This window comes from Rhinatrema bivittatum, chromosome 2 (genome assembly GCF_901001135.1).
Source record: "Rhinatrema bivittatum chromosome 2, aRhiBiv1.1, whole genome shotgun sequence".
NCBI classification, from domain to species: Eukaryota; Metazoa; Chordata; class Amphibia; order Gymnophiona; family Rhinatrematidae; genus Rhinatrema; species Rhinatrema bivittatum.
This window is the reverse complement of record NC_042616.1, coordinates 69428643-69446208: the sequence shown is the minus strand read 5'-3', so window position 1 is coordinate 69446208 and position 17566 is coordinate 69428643. Positions and strand designations below refer to the sequence as shown.

Genomic DNA, 17566 nt, shown 5'->3' with positions numbered 1-17566 from the left:
CAGCTGTGGTGAAGCGATGCTTTACCAGTAATCTGGGTCTGAATAAACAGGGCTCCAAATTGGCACTGTGTATACATGATAGCAGTCTCTGCTTACTGCATAGAAAGCAGAGCAGTTACTGCTTTAAGCGCCTACATAACGAGTTCTGGAAGTGGACCTCTTCATCTCACTGTCCACTTTTTCAGTTTGTATTCTGCATTTCTTGTCTTATGATCATGTGTTTTTTGTTGTTTCAGAGGTTACAAGCAGGTGAAACGCCAGCCCACAGGCCTGAGTAAGGAGGTATGAGGAACAGCTGGTGGAGAGGGAGGGAAGTAGGGGGCTCTGCTATCTCTGTCTGTGTTTAAGCAGCGTTTTAACATGGGTGCAGTTCTCCTAGGAAGTTGCACTTGCCTGGCAGGTCCAGCTCTCCTCATACTCACCTGGAGTGCAGAATAATTGAATTAGCAAGACCCTACCTAAGTTACCACAATTCTAAAACAGATTTTTTATTTTTAATGCCTGTTCCAATATATATATAAATATATATATATATATATATTTTTTTTTTTTTTTGCCGTGGTGTGTGTGGCCGAAATCCTATTATATGTTCTTTGCATAGCACCAGTTGCTGCTACTGGATATTGCTCTTCTTTAGGTATGCTTGTTATACTTTCAACAACTATAGCAATTCAAATTGTTCCAGAGTGAAAGTTATTTGCAAATTGTTCTGTTATAAAAATGATTTTAGTTAAAAGGGAAAGAGCTTCCTTACTGAACCAAGCAAGTCAGTCAGGTTAGGATCACTAGTGGAAGTGGGCTCTATTACTTACTGTTCTGGGTTACAGGGAAGATGGGATTTTTAGAGCTGTCTGAATTATGAAGGGTTTCTTTATGAATAGGAAGTCCCAGGAAAAATAGAGTACTATGATCGATGTAATATCTTGTATTGTACCAACCCAAAGAAATTATACAAGAAATGCGTGAACTAATGCACTCCTTACTAGAAAAAAGCACACTAAAATCCCACTTTGAAATTCCCACTATAGAATTTGTACAGCTTTTCAATTCATACCCAAAAGCTCTATAATCCCAGAAACTCCAATTCTAATAACATGCAACATACTCCCAAATATCTACAGCTCCAGGAGAACAGGTTTGCTATTGACACAATAATGTTGAGCATTTTCAAGCCCCTTGTTACAGCTTCTAAGAGTGACATAGCATAGTAACATTGGCTATGTCTGTAAATAAGGGCAATCAACATACTGAGTGTGCCTGGTTGTCCCTGCCTACACTGTTCTAGATAAGGGTATTTCCAAGCTATCAGCCAGGCATGCTTGACTGCCTGTGGAAAATTAGTCCTTCTGCAGGTTGGTTTTGTCATGTTCCCTTTAATGCTCTGTTGACTGCACCATTGCCTACACTTTGTGAGGGTGCAGGATGCATACCACAAATGTGAGGGCCCAGGCTATGAGCCTCACACATGGGGGCTGATATTCAGCCGCAGAGAGGCTAGTTAAGTTAGCCGGATATAGCTATCTAACTAACTTAACGAGAGTATTCAGTGGCACAAAGGCGCCACTTAATATATCGGGATATCTTAAAGTTAGCCGGATAAGTATATCCGGCTAACTTTAGGACAGCCTTATGGCATGATCAGAATTAGCAGCATAACTTACGTGGCTAACTCTGCTCCTCCCCAAAAACCAACTCCTGCCCACCCCCAGAACGCCTCCGACATCTGGCATTTAATATCACTGGTTCCTGAACATACCCAGATCAGTCCAGACCAGTGGGTTATGCATTCCTACCAGCAGATGAAGTCCGAGAACAAAAACTCTGGGCACTGCTACATAACTGAGAGTGCCACCTGCAGTCTGTTAATTAGTTAGTTAAAAAAAAGAAAGAAAAGAAAGGAAGTAAGATAGTTAGGGCTAGTATTACTGCTTCCTGAGGTGTTAGGCACTTTCGTGGGCCATCCCTCTTTGGAAGCCGAGCGACCGGGGGGTTGGATGCCCCCGCCTGTGTCTCACCCGCAGCGGTCCAGTAACTTCGACAACCAGGGGCTTCTGGCTCCCTCGTCCATTGAAGCGGCTCCTTTTCCTCGCCTCCCTGAGACTCCTAGGGTATCTCATTAAAGTTTAAAAAAAAAAAAAAAATCAGCTGACTGCCTCAAGGTAAGCGGAGTCTGTTCGAGGGACGGGCCGTGCTGTTTCCAGCAGCCAATGGAGAGGAGGGAGCTAGACCCCCGCGGGCCTAGTCGGTGTCCCGGGGCTCCAGGTAGGTCAACGGGAAGGGGGTGGGGGGGGAAAGCCTTCGCGTGTTTTTTTCTTTTTTTTGTCTCGGCTCTCTCGGTCTCTGCCTTCGGAGCTTCACGCTTGCAGGGGATTGGTTATTTTTAGTTCCCACTGTCGCGCGGAGGTTTTCCCGACTTCATTTTTCATTTTTTGCCGACGACTGCATGGCTGCGCGGGCTGGCTCATGGCTCCCCGAACTAAAATAGCGGCCTGCTGTGCGTGTGGCGCGACAGGACAGACTCTGGATGTAGATTCCCTCTGTTCTGCCTGTAGCACCGGGCAGGAGGGACCTTCTTCGGGTAAGAGGTCTGTTAGGCAAGGCCTACGGGGGGGGACGACCCGCGTCGGATGTCGCGGGATGAGGAAGCCCCTCCCATCTTTTCCCCTGTAGAGCAGGTTTGTTCCTTTCGGGTGGATTCTGGGTTACCGAACCCCTCAGCTGAGGGGGGGGGAGAGGACCCAGGGGAGTTTTGCCCGGAGTTCGTGCTGCTGCTTCACCAGGCTTTCCTGGCTAGGAAGCAGGCAGCATTGAAGAAAGCAGCATGGCTGGACATTACATCTGAACATCAGGCTAAGCGGGCGTCCAGGGTGCTCTCGGATGCCCAACCACCTACAGGGGACCCGAGTCGAAGATAGGTTGCCGGCTCTGCTGGGGGACACCACATTTTCAAGTTTGGATCAGGACCCTGGGATGGGACCAAGGACAAACTGGATCCAGACGAGCTGCCTTCATCTGAGGGCGATGATCCCAGCGTGGTGCGCTTGTTTAAGCGTGAGGAGCTTCGATCTCTTATCCCCCAGGTTTAGGAGGTTCTGGGGGTCAAGGTGGCTCAGGATGAGTCTGACAGCAAAGGGGTTAACCTGGTCCTGTATGGGATTCATGGTCCGACGACCTCCTTTCCGCTGCCAAAGAAGGTTCGCAAACTGGTTACCCGGGAGTGGGACTCGCCAGACGCAGACTTGAAAGTGGGCAGAGCAATGGCGAAGAATTACCCCCTATCGCAGGATGTTCTGGATCTTCTGAAGGTGCCGAAGCTGGACGCGGCAGTGTCTTCCGTGACCAGGAAGATCACCAATTCTGTGGCCGGGGCTGCAGCACTGAAGGACATACAGGACCGCAAGCTGGAGATTCAGCTTAAGCTGGTCTTTGAAGTCTCTGCTCTGAGTCTACGGGCGGCTATTTGTGCCAGCCTCATGCAGAGAGCCTGCCTTTGTTGGGTCCAGGAGGCATCCGCTGCGCCGAATGCCGGCAGTGGTGGACCCTTACAGGCCGCACGATTGGAGGCAGGTGTTGTGTATGTCGCAGACGCCTTGTATGATTTGGTTTGGACCTCGGTGCATAGTAAGTATCCGCGGTCTCGGTTCGTAGACTCCTCTGGTTGCGAAATTGGTCGGCGGATTTGTCCTCCAAGTCTCAGCTTTGTAACCTCCCCTTCAAGGGCAAGCTTCTCTTCGGGGAGGACCTGGACCAATTGGTAAAGTTACTTGGGGAGTCCAAGGGCAACCGGCTTCCGGAGAATAGGAAACCTTCAGGGAAGGTTTTTCCCCCTCAAGCTCGCTTTCAGGACCCTCACAGATTTCACACTGGTAGGCCTTCAGCTCCTTCGGGGTCCAGGCCGACCCCATGGCATCAGCAGTCCTTTTGTGGAGGGCGTCGCCCAGGCCGAGAATCCACGGGCCAGGGCGCTGGACATGGAAAACCCTCCCAATGAAGCCAGGGGCACCCATTCAGTCGGAGAAGCTGTAGGTGGCAGATTGTCGAGCTTTTACGCGGAGTGGGCAAGGATTACCTTGGACTGTTGGGTCTTGGAAGTGGTCCGGGACAGTTACGTTCTTGAGTTTTTGCGCCCGGTTCTGGAGGCCTTTGTGGAGTCTCACGTAGCCTTGCGGGCCAAACGCGAGGCAGTGTAGGGGACCCTGCAACGGCTTCTCGATCTCAGGACCACTGTTCCAGTTTCTTTAGCAGAACAGGGCCAGGGCCGGCATTCGGTGTACTTTGTGGTTCCCAAGAAAGAGGGCACCTTTCTTCCCATTCTGGATTTCAGTGGGTGAACCAGTGTCTTCGAGTCCCCTGTTTTCGCATGGAGACCTTGAGGGCGGTGGTGGCTGAGGTGCGCAAAGGGGAATTTCTCGCGTCCTTAGACCTTACCGAGCGTATATCCACATCTCGATCCATCGGGATCACCATAGGTATCTCTGGTTCAAGGTCCTGGGTCAGCATTTCCAGTTTCAGGCTCTTCCTTTCGGCCTGGCGACGGCTCCACATACCTTCACCAAGATCATGATGGTCATGGCAGCGTTCTTAGTCTTAGTTCACCCATATCTAGATGACTGGTTGATTCAAGTGAAGTCACGGGAGGACTACGAGAGATCGGTCCAGAGGGTGATGATCACCTTGCAGTCACTCGGCTGGGTCATAAATGTCCAGAAAAGTCATTTGGAGCCCGCTCAGTCGCTAGTTTACTTGGGAGCGCTTTTTGATACCTTCCAAGGCAAGATTTTTCTAGCATCAGACTGTGTGGTGAAGTTGCAAGATCAGGTCAAGGCTCTCCTTCAGAGGAAGGTTCCGACGGTTTGGCATCACTTACAAGTCCTGGGATCCATGGCCTCCACCTTGGATTTGGTTCCATGGGCGTTCGCTCATTTGCGGCCATTGCAGCGTGCACTATTGTCGAGGTGGAGCCTGGTGTCAGAACAGTTCCAAGTACCATTGCCTCTGCTTCCAGAGTCAGTCTGTCGTGGTGGCTTTTGCACAGCAACCTGACACTGGGTGGACTTGGACCCGCCGAATTGGGTGGTTATCGCCACAGATGCCAGTCTGACAGGCTGGGGAGCAGTTTGCCTAAACAAATCCGCTCAAGGTATTGGGTCGCCAACGGAGAGTTCCTGGTCCATCAACTGCCTCGAGATGAGGGCTGTCCCATTGGCCCTCCGAGCATTTCTGCCCCCCTAGTCAAGAACACAATGGTTCAGGTATTCTCAGACAACGCGACGACGGTAGCTTACATCAACCGGCAAGGCGGAACAAGGAGTCTCGCGGTGGTGCTGGAAGAAAGGCTTTTGTTCGCCTGGGCGGAGCGCTATCTCAAAGGAATCGCAGCATCGCATGTCGCAGGGGTGGAAAATGTTCAAGCGGAGTTCCTCAGCAGGCAACAGCTCGATCTGGGGGAGTGGGAACTGGCCCCTGAAGCTTGGAACTTCATTTGCGCCAGGTGGGGCATGCCTCAGTTGGATCTGATGGCAACTCGGGCCAATGCGAAGACAGAATGCTTCTTCAGTCGTCGACGAGAGATGGGCTCGGTAGCGTTAGACGCCCTAGTGTGTCCTTGGCCCACGGGGATTCTTCTCTATGCCTTCCCTCCCTGACCTCTCAAAGGTCGGCTTCTCCGACGCATAGAGAGACATCCAGGCAGCGTAGTACTGGTGGCTCCGGAGTGGCCAAGTCGTCCATGGTTCACGGACTTGGTTTCAATAGCGCCTGAAGGTCTCCTACAGCTGGTTCATCTCCCATGCCTGCTCCATCAGGGGCCCATATTTTCGGATCGGGAGGATCACTTCTCTCTCGTGGCTTGGCTTTTGAGAGGCGACGATTGCGATTGAGGGGATATTCTGAGCAGGTCATTTCTGCTCTTCTTCAGGCGTGGCGACTGGCTACTTCTATGGCCTATGTTAAGGTCTGGAAGCTGTTTGAGGCTTGGTGCCTCCAGCACTCCTTGGATCCAATGTCAAAGGAGGTTCCCCAGGTGTTGGATTTCCTTCAACAGGTGTTGGCTAAGGGTTTGGTTTTAAATTCCCTTCGGGTCTAGGTAGCGGTCTTAGGTGCCTTAAAGGGCAGTTTTCACGGTCGGTCGCTGGCGGTTCACCCAGATATTTCTAGGTTCTTCAAGGGAGTCAAGCATTTACGCCCTCCCGTCCGCCCATTATGTCTGGATTGGAGTTTGAACCTGGTGCTTCATGTGCTTTGTGGAGCTCCCTTTGAGCCTTTATGCAGGGCTCAGATTAAAGATTTGACCTTGAAGACCGTTTTCCTGGTAGCCATTTGTTCTCCTCGTGTCGTGTCGAGATCCTTTCCTTAGGATTTACGATGATAGAGTTTCGCTGCACACGGTGCCTTCTTTTGCTCCCAAGGTGGTGTCTGCCTTTCTTGTCAATCAGGCTGTGGACCTGCCAGGCTTTCCGCAGTGGTCCCGGGATTCCCTTCAGGAGAAGAATCTTCATCTTTTGGATGAGCGTCGTGCTCTTTTGCGCTATTTGGAAGTTATCAATGACTTCCGTCTGTCAGATCATCTGTTTGTCTTGGTTCGGTGGACCTAAGAAAGGTAACAAAGCTTCTAAGGCTACTATTGCGCGCTGGATTGAGAAGGCCATCTGCTCGGCGTATGTTGCCCGAGAGCATCAGGTCCCCTTGAGTCTGAGAGCTCATTCCACTAGGGCCCAGGCTACCTCCTGGGCTGAGTGTCAGCTTCTGTCCCCACAGGATATCTGTAGAGCAGCGATTTGGTCCTCCCTCCACACCTTCACCAAGCAATATTGATTGGATGTTAGGGCGCAAGATGAATTGTCCTTCGGGGAGAGTGTTCTGTGTGCAGGTCTTTCAGGTTCCCGCCCAGTGTAGGGTGGCTTGGGTACATCCCACTGGTCTGGACTGATCTGGGTATGTTGAGGAAAGGAAAGTTGGTTTTTACCTGCTAATGTTTGTTCCTGTAATACCACAGATCAGTCCAGAGGCCCACCCTCTTTTCAGACTCCGAAAGACTGCCTTGAGTTGTAAGGTTTGGCTGAAGAACATTTTTTTCTTGGTACTACCAGTATTGCAGATGCTCAAGATGGAGCAGGTGCCAAGGTGGTCTAGTGGTTTTTTTGTTCTTTCGTTACAGGCGAGTGGTTGGCTGTTGTGTTTTTGGTTCCAACCCCCTTCGCCCGTTAGTTACGTTAGTTAATGTTAGTTGTTGGGCGTGGGTACAGGCCAATACTGAGGGACTGCAGGTGGCATTCTCGTTATATAGCAGTACCCAAAGTTTTTGTTCTCTGACTCCATCTGCTGGTAGGGATGCATAACCCACTTGTCTGGACTGATCTGTGGTATTACAGGAATGAAAATTAGCAGGTAAGAACCAGTTTTCCTTTAGCCATTTAGACGGATAAATGTCTGTCTAAATGTCTTTTGAATATCAACCTCTTTGTGTTCTAGTGGGTAAAGCACTGCAGTGGATTTCCATATTTCTAGTGGGTAAGGCAGTGCAGTGGATTTCCATATTTCTAGTGGGTAAGGCACTGCAGTAGATTTCCATATTTCCTGTGACCCTTGTTGTAAGATTTGTAAGCAGCCAAGGTCTTGAGAGATTGGAATGGAAGGTGGGTGTTGGCTTGTTTTATTATATTAGCTGAAGTACCATTATATCACATCATAGACCTGCAGCAGTCAAATTCTCAAAAGGAAGATGAGGATGTGAAATTTGTGTAAACTGAGTTTTTAAAAAACAAAATTTATTTTTTTTTAATCCTTTATATCATTTTAATTTAACATTCCATTCCAAGCAAAACTTGAAAAAACATATAACAGTGACTGAACAACTGAAAATAGGAAACCTCAGTCAAATTAATTATTAGTCAGTAAACTTATACAAGTTCTATATATGGGGAGAGTTAGAGTAGAAAAAAGAAAAACACGGAAGGAACAATAGCTATTTTCATAAGAAGGTCACAGTATTAATTACTTGCAATTAACCAACATCAGATAAATTATTCTGCAAAAACCTTTCCAACTGAGTTGGATCATAAAAGATAAATTACCGGTAGATCCTTTTCACTTCACTAGGCATTTGCAGGGAAACCTCAGTTGGAAAATAGCCCCAATAATCAGTGTCCTTTTGTTTAAAGGAAAAAAAACTTCTTCAGCATATTTGAGTCTCCTTGACAATATCAGAGAAAATAGAAATGCTCTATCCCAAAAAAGGTATCTCTTATTTGAAAAAATAACCTCAAAGTCAGTTGTGCTTCACACTTGTATAAAAACAACCAGTAAGGTAGCTCTACTGGGTAATAGGAGTATCAGAATTTTCAGATCTAATGAATCCTGAGCAGCTAATTGAACATCAGTAATAGGAAAATAGTTAGCTTTAACTAGCCTCTCTGGAGACCCTGAGAAAATCTGAATAACATTTCCTCAGAATCTCCAGAGGTAGGCGAAAGAGAACAATAAGGAAAATAAAAACTTCTCAAATAATTACCAACACTTTCAGTTTTTCTAGAAAGAAACATATTCTCTTAAATTAAGGCACCATTGATATCAGAAATAGCAGAGCACTGAGATTTAAGAGGAATCCATCTGATTGCTGTGATCAGAAAACAAAATGGAATCATTATTATCCTGGACAGAAGTTCTAGCAACAGTTCCCAAAACAGAGTCTATCCTAGTGGATAGCGTTGACTTTAAGTTGGTAATTGCGGTCCATAGTATATCTAAGTTGATAACTGGAGGCTTAGATGGTATTATTTTCATCGGGGTAGAAGTCGCCACAGAACTCCCCTCCCAGGGCTTACCCTCCGGGAAAGAAGGAGATAAGCCTTTCAAGGGTGTTAAATCCTGATCTCCAGGTCCTGACACAGTAGAGGTGGTATAGGACCTTGTGGGCTCTGAGAGCCTGAGGCCTCCTGCTGAATGGAGCAAACTGCTCCAAATTTCTCCGAGCAGGCTGCTGGGCTTTGAAGAGTGAAAGCCATCCAAAGTCAATTGAGTAAGATGAGAGGGAGTTACCTGAGATATGGAGGGTAATGGCTTCAGGCCAGCTTTTCTCTTTTTACCCAATGGAATATAGCCAAAATCAAGCGAGAAATCAGATCGAAGAAAGGGACAAAGGGATGCGTCCCTTAGGCGTGTGGCTTTGGTGCCAGTGGCAGCGCGCCACTGCACGCCGCAGTTAAGTACTCCTCGGCCTCTGATTCAGTCGGGGGTGGGAGGGGTGACAATTCCAAAAAGGAAATTCCACTTTCATTGGGCAGGTGTCCAGGCTTCTCACAGGCTCTCTCTTGTGTAAACTATTTTATCTATTTATTTTCCACTTCCATATTCAAGTACATCAGAGCAGATCATACAACTTCAGCAAGATATATGCATCTGTCCAGCAGCTGGTGAAAGTACAATAAATATGTAAGAAAGGAAAAGGGGATCCAAGCTAAAATGATTTATACAAATAGCTAAGAAATCACACATATCCAGTTGGCGTGAGCAGGTCTGTTTCAGATGATGTGAAGTTTTAAGAAGTGGAACAGGACTGTGGTTTGACACTTTGTGCTGCTTTATAAATCATTGCTAATGCATTTGGTATTTTTTTGTGGTTCTTATTTTTCTCATGGTAGGATCTTGCAGAAGTATGCAAGCGGGAAGGAGCCGAGCGTGATGAGAAAGATGTGGACCGGGTTTTGGGGCTTGGAAGTTCCAGGTATTGAACCCCAGGGCAGGCTTAGAATGGAGCTTTGATGACGTGAGATGTGATCCATCCTCTCTCTTTACCCCTCACTTTGCTCGAGTGCAATATAATAAAGAGATGATCTGAAAATCACAAATTAGGATTTTGATCATAAGCTCTGCCTTTAATTAGGGGGAGTTGTCTACTGGCAGAGTTTATGAAAATGATAAATCATAATAGTAAGAACCTTTTAAAATTTGGCTTCATGCAATACTCTTCGTTCACATAGGATACCAAAATGTTATAGAATATCATCTATTTAGAAACCAACATTCAGCTGGGCACTCTGGAATAAATGACATCATCCAATATTGGGGATAGGGAGGGTGGGATTTTCCCAGGGTGCAGTTTATTGGATCACAATCACAGTTCATAATGATAATAAAGTCCCTGAAAATTGGGGAAAATGTCCATTCCATCATAATAGATTTAACTATTATTCTCTGCTTATCACTTTTACCAGCATAGAGTCAGAAATGGCAGTAGGAAGTTGCATTGTCCCCTCTTGGCCAGTGGAAGTTGCTAAAGCATTATAGATTGAAGGAAGATAGGACTAAAATGCCGGGAGCATCCTGAAACATAGAGGTGTGTAGAGAGAGGCCTTGCACTCTCTTCACCTGGTCTGTATTTTGAGGCTTCCTTTTGTACAAGTTGCAGCCTTTCTGGCTTTTACTGTGAGCTTAATTAGGTAAACCTGAACAAGTACATTTCCAGGTTAAAAACAAGAGCCCTCAGGTGTACCTAATTAAGTAAAATGTAAAACCTCCTTGGGCTGAAACTGCCATGCAGTAGGAGTCTTAAAATTATTCTCTGTTTGTATTTGCTATCTTATGTTTCCAAGGGGATACATTTTATTTTTCAGCACTCCTGGTATCGCAGTGGCAGGGTGAAGTGCTCACAGTTAATTTAGAGATGTGGTTAACGTATGCACTGGATGGTAAAAGGATTGTGGTAACTGCAGCGGGCTAGGGTAGAGTGGACGTGAGGATCTTGCAATCCTGCATTTGAACTCTGCTCTGCCTCTGTGAACATTAGACACAGTCCATGTTAATGTGCAGCAGATACCAATAAACAGCAAATAACATTTTTCTTTTTCTTTCTGTCAGTGGCAGCGCTGGTAGAATGATGCTTTCCAGAGAGGACAGGGAAGCTGCCAAACTGGGATTGTCTGTTTTCACAGTAAGCACTTTTGGCCACACTTGTCGTCTTTGTTCATTTTCTACCCTATGGTTTCCATAGGATACATTCAGAGGCTAATCTTTTGGTGACTGGGCAGCATTGACACAGGAGGCATCACTTATAAGAACGATCAATTTATTGTGATGTACCTATGAATATTACATTACCTGTGTTTTCAGATAATTTTATTTCCCTGTACGTACTTGGATCAGTCCAGACTCCTGGGTTTTGCCTCCCCACCAGCAGATGGAGACAGAGAAAGTTTCATTGACACTGGGAGACCACTTCCAGTTTCGTGCCCTGCCATTTGGGCTGGCCATGGCACCCAGGAACTTTACCAAAGTGATGATTGTGGTGGTGGCGCAGCTCCGGAAGGAAGGATTCTTTGTTCACCCATATCTGGACGATTGGTTGATTCGGGCAAAGTCGGAGTTAATTTGCTGCTTGGCGGTTCATTGGGCTCTTCAGCTATTGCGATCACTCGGCTTGGTGATCAACTTCGCCATCTGATTCCTTCCCAGTCCTTGGAATTTCTGGGGGCCTGGTTCGAAACACGACAGGGCCGAGTTTTTCTGACTGGGGGCCGCATCGTCAAGCTGCAAGAGCTTCGGGATTTGTTGTCCAAGCATCCGCCCAGAGTTTGGGATTATTTGCGGGTCCTTAGATTGATGGCATCCACCCTGGAGTTAGTTCCCTAGGCCTTTGCTCATATGAGACCTCTGCAATCAGCATGCTTTCCCATTGGAGCCCGGTGTCGGAGCAATTTCATTTCCCTCTGCCTCTTACAGACTCTGCTTGTTCCAGTCTAGATTGGTGGCTCAACTCAGACAACTTGAACCGGGGGGTATCCCTGGAAGTCCCCGATTGGACGGTGGTCACCACAGACCCCAGTCTCTCTGACTGGGGAGCGGTGTGTCAGGAGAAATCGGTACAGGGCCAGTGGTTGAGGGAGGAGTCCCAGTGGTCGATCAATCGTTTGGAGACCAGAGCGATGTGATTAGCACTGCAGGCCTTCCGACTGATCCTACAAGGGAAGTCAGTCAGGATCCTGTCCGACAATGAGACCACAGTGGCTTATATCAATCGCCAAGGAGGAACCAAGAATCGACAGTGGACGGAACAGCATTTAGTCAGCATTGCAGCCTCTCACATCGCCGGGGTCGGCAATGTTCAGGCCGATTTTTCTCAGTCGCAACTGGCTCGAATCCCGGGGAGTGGGATCTCTCTCGAGAGGCGTTCAAGCTCATTTGCGAGAAGTGGTCCGGGCCGAACATGGATCTGATGACAACGTTTCGCAATGCCAAGATTCCTCGTTTCTTCAGTTGACGCCGAGAACCAGGAGCGGAAGGCGTGGATGCACTGGTTCTCTCCTGTCCAAGTAACATTCTACTGAACGTGTTCCCACCATGGCCTTTGATTGGCAAGCTGCTGAGGCGCATAGAATCTCACCCGTCGAAGGTGATCTTGATAGATCCGGAATGGCCAAGGCATCCATGGTTTGCGGATCTAGTCAATCTAGTTGTGGAAGGATGCCTCTGGCTGTGAGATTTCCCGAGCCTCCTTCGTCAGGGGCCTGTTTTTTGGATGAGGTGGATCTCTTTTGTCTAGCGACATGGCTTTTGAAAGGCAGTGTCTAAAGAGCAAGGCCTACTCTGATGTGATTGTGGCTACCCTCTTGCGGTCTAGGAAATCCTCTACTTCTCTGGCTTATGTCAGTTTGGGGGATATTTGAGTCGTGGTGATTTGAACAGGGGGTGACTCCTTTTTGTGCCTCAGTGTCGCATATTTTCTTGCAGGCAGGCCTGACAAAGGGCCTTTCATGCAGCTCATTAAGGGTGCAGGTGGCAGCTCTCGGTTGCTTGTGCAGTAAGGTCAGGGGAGTAGCGTTGGCTGTGCATCCAGATGTGGCACGTTTTCTCCGAGGGGCAAAACATTTACGTCTGCTGGTCAGGAACCCTTGTCTGTCATGGAGTTTGAATCTGGATCTCAAAGCCCTATGTGGGGCACCTTTTGACCCGTTGAAGAGAGCAACACTAAAAGATCTTACATTGAAGATTGTTTTCCTAGTGGCTATTTCCTTAACTTGTCGGATGTCAGAACTTCAGGCGTTATCCTGCAGGGAACGCTTTTTGAGAATTATGGATACAGGAGTTTTGCTACGAACAGTTCCTTCCTTTCTCCCAAAAGTTGTATCCTCTCTTCATTTGAATCAATCAGTAGAGCTCCCTTCCTTTCTTGACTTGGATCGATCTGATCCCCAGTCGAGGGGCCTGACGAAACTAGATGTGCGTTGCATTCTATTGCGTTATTTGGAGGCTACCAATAGTTTCCGCATGTTGGACCATCTCTTTGTGCTCTGGAGTGATCACAAAAGAGGACACAAGGCGCCCAGGGCTACGGTCACTCGCTGGTAGAAGGTGTATCTGCTTCAAGGCCAACCGCTCCTGGTCGGTCTATGAGCATATTCTACCCGTTCGCAGGCAGCATCTTGGGTGGAATGTCAGCAAGTTTTGCCACAAGAGATTTGTAGGGCGGCTATGTGGAAGTCTTTGCACACCTTTGTGAGGCATTACTGGTTGGATGTCCAGGCCCCAGGCACTGGGGGTTTTGGTGAAGGTGTGATCCGAGCGGGACTCTCAGGGTCCCACCCCAACTAGAAGATCTCTGGTACATCCCAGGAGTCTGGACTGATCCGGGTACGTACAGGGAAAGGAAAATTGGTTCTTACCTGCTAATTTTCATTCCTGTAGTACCATGGATCAGTCCAGAGTCCCGCCCATTTAAGCATTCAGGTGATAGAGAGTCCGCTCGTTCAGTTAATTCTTTTTTTGTAGGCTGGTTTTCCAGATATCTATAAACGCTCATGGGTTCTGGTTTGTCTTGGGGTTCGTGTGCAGGTTGAGTGTGTTGTTACATGATTTCTCTCCCCCGGTTCATGCGGGGCCGTTAACTTGTTATGATAGTTTTATCTTGTTCTGCTTTGATACACTAAAATACTGACGGACTGTAGGTGGCACCTCAGGGTATGGGGCAGAGTAGGTCAAAACTTCTCTGTTTCCATCTACTGGTGGGGAGGCAAAACCCAGGAGTCTGGACTGATCCGTGGTACTACAGGAATGAAAATTAGCAGGTAAGAACCAATTTTATGTAGTGAGGTATATCTATACCCTGCCTAGAACTGAAGATGGTGTGGGTAACAGATAAATAGGCCCTTTTGGGGTGACAGTGGGGGGTGAAGGAGAGGGAAAAAGACCCCTGCTTGGGAGCATAAGACAGTGCCTTTGCTCTAGAACCAGATAGTAAGTGTGGCTATGATGGGATGGCCAGGATTCCCTCTGCAGCATCCGCAGGCCTTTGTTTTAAAGCTGCTGAATTAGAAGATGGGGTAAAAATATAAATTGCCTGTGTCTCAGTTCTAGTATTTCTCTTGGTCACATTCCTCACTCATGTTTCAACATGTTTTTGGAGTAAAGTGTGTTGAGAAATAAGAGACACACCCCTTTTTTTTTTTTTTTTTAATCTCTTTCCCAGACTCTATCTAACTGTTCAGTATTCCTACTCAGGGCCGTCCTTTGGGGAAATGCGGGCAAACCACTTCTGGCTGTGCTACCCTTGGCAAAGTCCTTTTGTGTTGCAGGCCCGTAGAATCTCAATGTGATTTACAATAAGATTAAAAGTTACAGCAGCAATAGTACAATATATCATAAGATTACAATCACAATATAAAACACATTCAATGCATATGAAATTCTTCCATAGTATAATACAGCAATTAAACATATTACACTAAGGCCTGCTGAAATGGCCAAGCCTTCACTAGCTTTTTTTTTTTTTTTTGTTAATTAATTGCATTTTCCATAACTCTATTTTGTAGTGGGAGAGAGTGCCATATTTTAGGTGCTACCACTGGAAAAGCTCTAGTGCAGTGATGGCCAACCTTTTGAGCTCAGTGTGTCAAAATTCATAAAAAAACCGAGCATAACTCGGGTGGTGTGTCACTTCTAGAAAAATCCATAATTTTGTGATATTTGTAGCTCTAATCAATAACAAAGTTATAATTTTAATATATATACTGTATTTATTAATAAAGCAAAAACAAATAATTCTTTACCTTACCTGCTTAGTGACTTTTTTGTTGCTGAATTTCATTGGCTAAATCTTCAATTGAAGGTTGGTATTTCGTACACTTCAAGTCCAAGCAAGCGTTACAAACTTCATCTGTCAGTTGATTTTTTATTGGCTCCCATTCATGTTCACAACACTCCCTCCCCATCTCCCAGGCATGCACACGTTCATTCTCACACACACAGACCCCCAGGCAGGCACCCATGCATTCACACACACACATACACCCCCAGGCAGAGTCCCATTCATTCACATTCACACACTAAAGGCAGAACCCCCTCGCTTTCTTTTGCCAGCAACCTCAGAACCTCTCTCATTCCTCTGCTGCCACTGTCACTGATGCCGCGTGGCTATTGCGGAGGTGCCGATTGCTGCTACTGACACTGAAGTCCATTCTGCTGCCTCCTCTGTGCAGGCCCCGTGGGCTTCCACTTTCTCCATGCTGATCTCGATCCGTAGAGAAAGTGCTATTCTTGCACATTCCCAAAGATTACATGTGCCAATCACTAAAAAGTAATTTTTTTTTTTTGCCTTTGCTGTCTGATCTTAGTTTTCTAATTGGTTGGTCACAGGCTTTTTTTTCACCTTCCCTTTCTTATTTTTTTGCCAATTCCTTTTATATTGTCTTTTTTTCTGTTTCTATTTTCTCCATCTTCTTCCCTCAAACACACAGTCAGGTTCTCATTCTCACATGCATTTCTCTTTCTCACACACACAGGCTCTCACTGGCACATGCTCTCTCTCATACAATCATTCATACACACAAGCTCTCACTGGCACAAGCTCTCTCATACAATCATTCATACACACAGGCTCTCATTGGCACATGCTCTCTCTCATACAATCATTCATACATACAGGCTCTCACTGGCACATGCTCTCTCTCATACAATCATTCATACACACAGGCTCTCATTGGCACATGCTCTCTCTCATACAATCATTCATACACACAGGCTCTCACTGGCACATGCTCTCTCTCATACAATCATTCATACACACAGGCTCTCACTGGCACATGCTCTCTCTCATACAATCATTCATACACACAGGCTCTCACTGGCACAAGCTCTCTCTCTCTCTCTCTCACACACACACACACAGGGGCTCTCACATGCTGTCTCTGCAAACATTCAGGTCCTCTCTCTCAACTCACCTCATGCACGCACTCTACGGGCCCTCAGCCTCTCTCTCACCTCTGGGCCTCCTCTTCGTGGGTCGCCGCAGGTTGGACTCTGCAGCGGCCCTGATCTTCTCGGGCCGCGGCAGCCCTGCTACCGGGCCTCTTCCTCTTCTTGGGCCGCTGCGACTTGGGATTCGCAGCGACCCGCGGCGGCTCCTCCTCTTCTGCACGCGCTGATTCTCTTCCTCCTTCCTGCCCACGCAGCTCCGGCAACGTTTACTTCCGGGGCCGCACAGGGAGGAAGGAGGAGCATCAGCGCGTTTGAACGCGATCTTTGTCTTGAGCCTCATCGCTGCGACGCATGAGCCTCCCTGCGCCCGGGGGCATTGGTGGAGGGTAGGGGGAAACTAAAAAACACATTTTAAAGGGTCGGCGCAGCTGAAAAAGAAAAGGCTCGGCGCAGCCGATAAAAAAAAAAAATAAAAAAATTCTGATAGTCCTTGAAACGCTGCGCGTGTCAGCCAAAACGACTCGGCGTGTCACCTCTGACACGCGTGTCATAGGTTAGCCATCACTGCTCTAGTGCTATACTTCTCTAGTCTGATCTCTCAGTACTTGGAACCACAAAAAGTTCCAACTGAGATGATTGGAGGGAACTTGTTAGCAAATAATAAGTAATCTTCCTAGATAAATAACTTGGTGCCTGATAATATAAAATATTGAGTGCTAAAACTAACAATTTAAATTGAATCCGCTGTTGTACTAGAAGCCAGTGTAATTACCAAAGAACTGGTGAAATATGACTAAGTCTCTCTCTTATTCTAGACGCTGAATTTTGAATAAACTACATATGGTAGAGCAACTTCTTAAGGAGGCCTAAGTAGACTAGATTGCAATAGTCTAATTTTGGAATCATTAAAGCATGTTCTTAGATCTTGATATGACAAAAGATGTCAAATAAGTCAGATCATTCTCAAACAAAAATAGGCAGAGTTAACTACATTTGAAATATGAGATTTCTTAGTTATTTCCAAATCCAGCCAAACCCCATGCTCCTGAACTATCTTAACAGGATCCAAACCTTGGACAAGCAAAGGAATGGTAAACTCAGGCTCGAGGTTTGGTAAACCTGCCCATAAAAGTTCTGAGTGTTTGGAATTAAGTTTAAGACCAATGAAGAAAACAGGAAACAGCATAAGCACTGGCAAGTTAGATGCAAAGCATTGATAAGGAAGGAAAAGAGCGAATTTGAAAAGAAGTTTGCCGTGGAAGCTAAAACTCATAATAAAAACTTTTTCAGGTACATTCGAGATAAAAAGCCCACGAAGGAATCAGTTGGACCATTACATGATCAAGGCATAAAAGGGCTACTTAAGGGATGACAAAGCGAT

The 17566-nt window shown here is 46.8% G+C and overlaps 1 protein-coding gene across 2 annotated transcripts in view; it reads left to right on the top strand.

The window, feature by feature from the left end:
* C2H1orf35 (chromosome 2 C1orf35 homolog) overlaps window positions 1-17566 on the top strand; it is a 106737-nt gene that overhangs the window by 51288 nt on the left and 37883 nt on the right. For both annotated transcript variants that reach the window (XM_029588292.1, XM_029588291.1), the window contains 3 exons: window positions 237-282; window positions 9639-9721; window positions 10855-10927. In XM_029588292.1, coding sequence (XP_029444152.1) covers window positions 237-282; window positions 9639-9721; window positions 10855-10927 — 202 coding nt within the window. The remainder of the gene's footprint in view (window positions 1-236; window positions 283-9638; window positions 9722-10854; window positions 10928-17566) is intronic.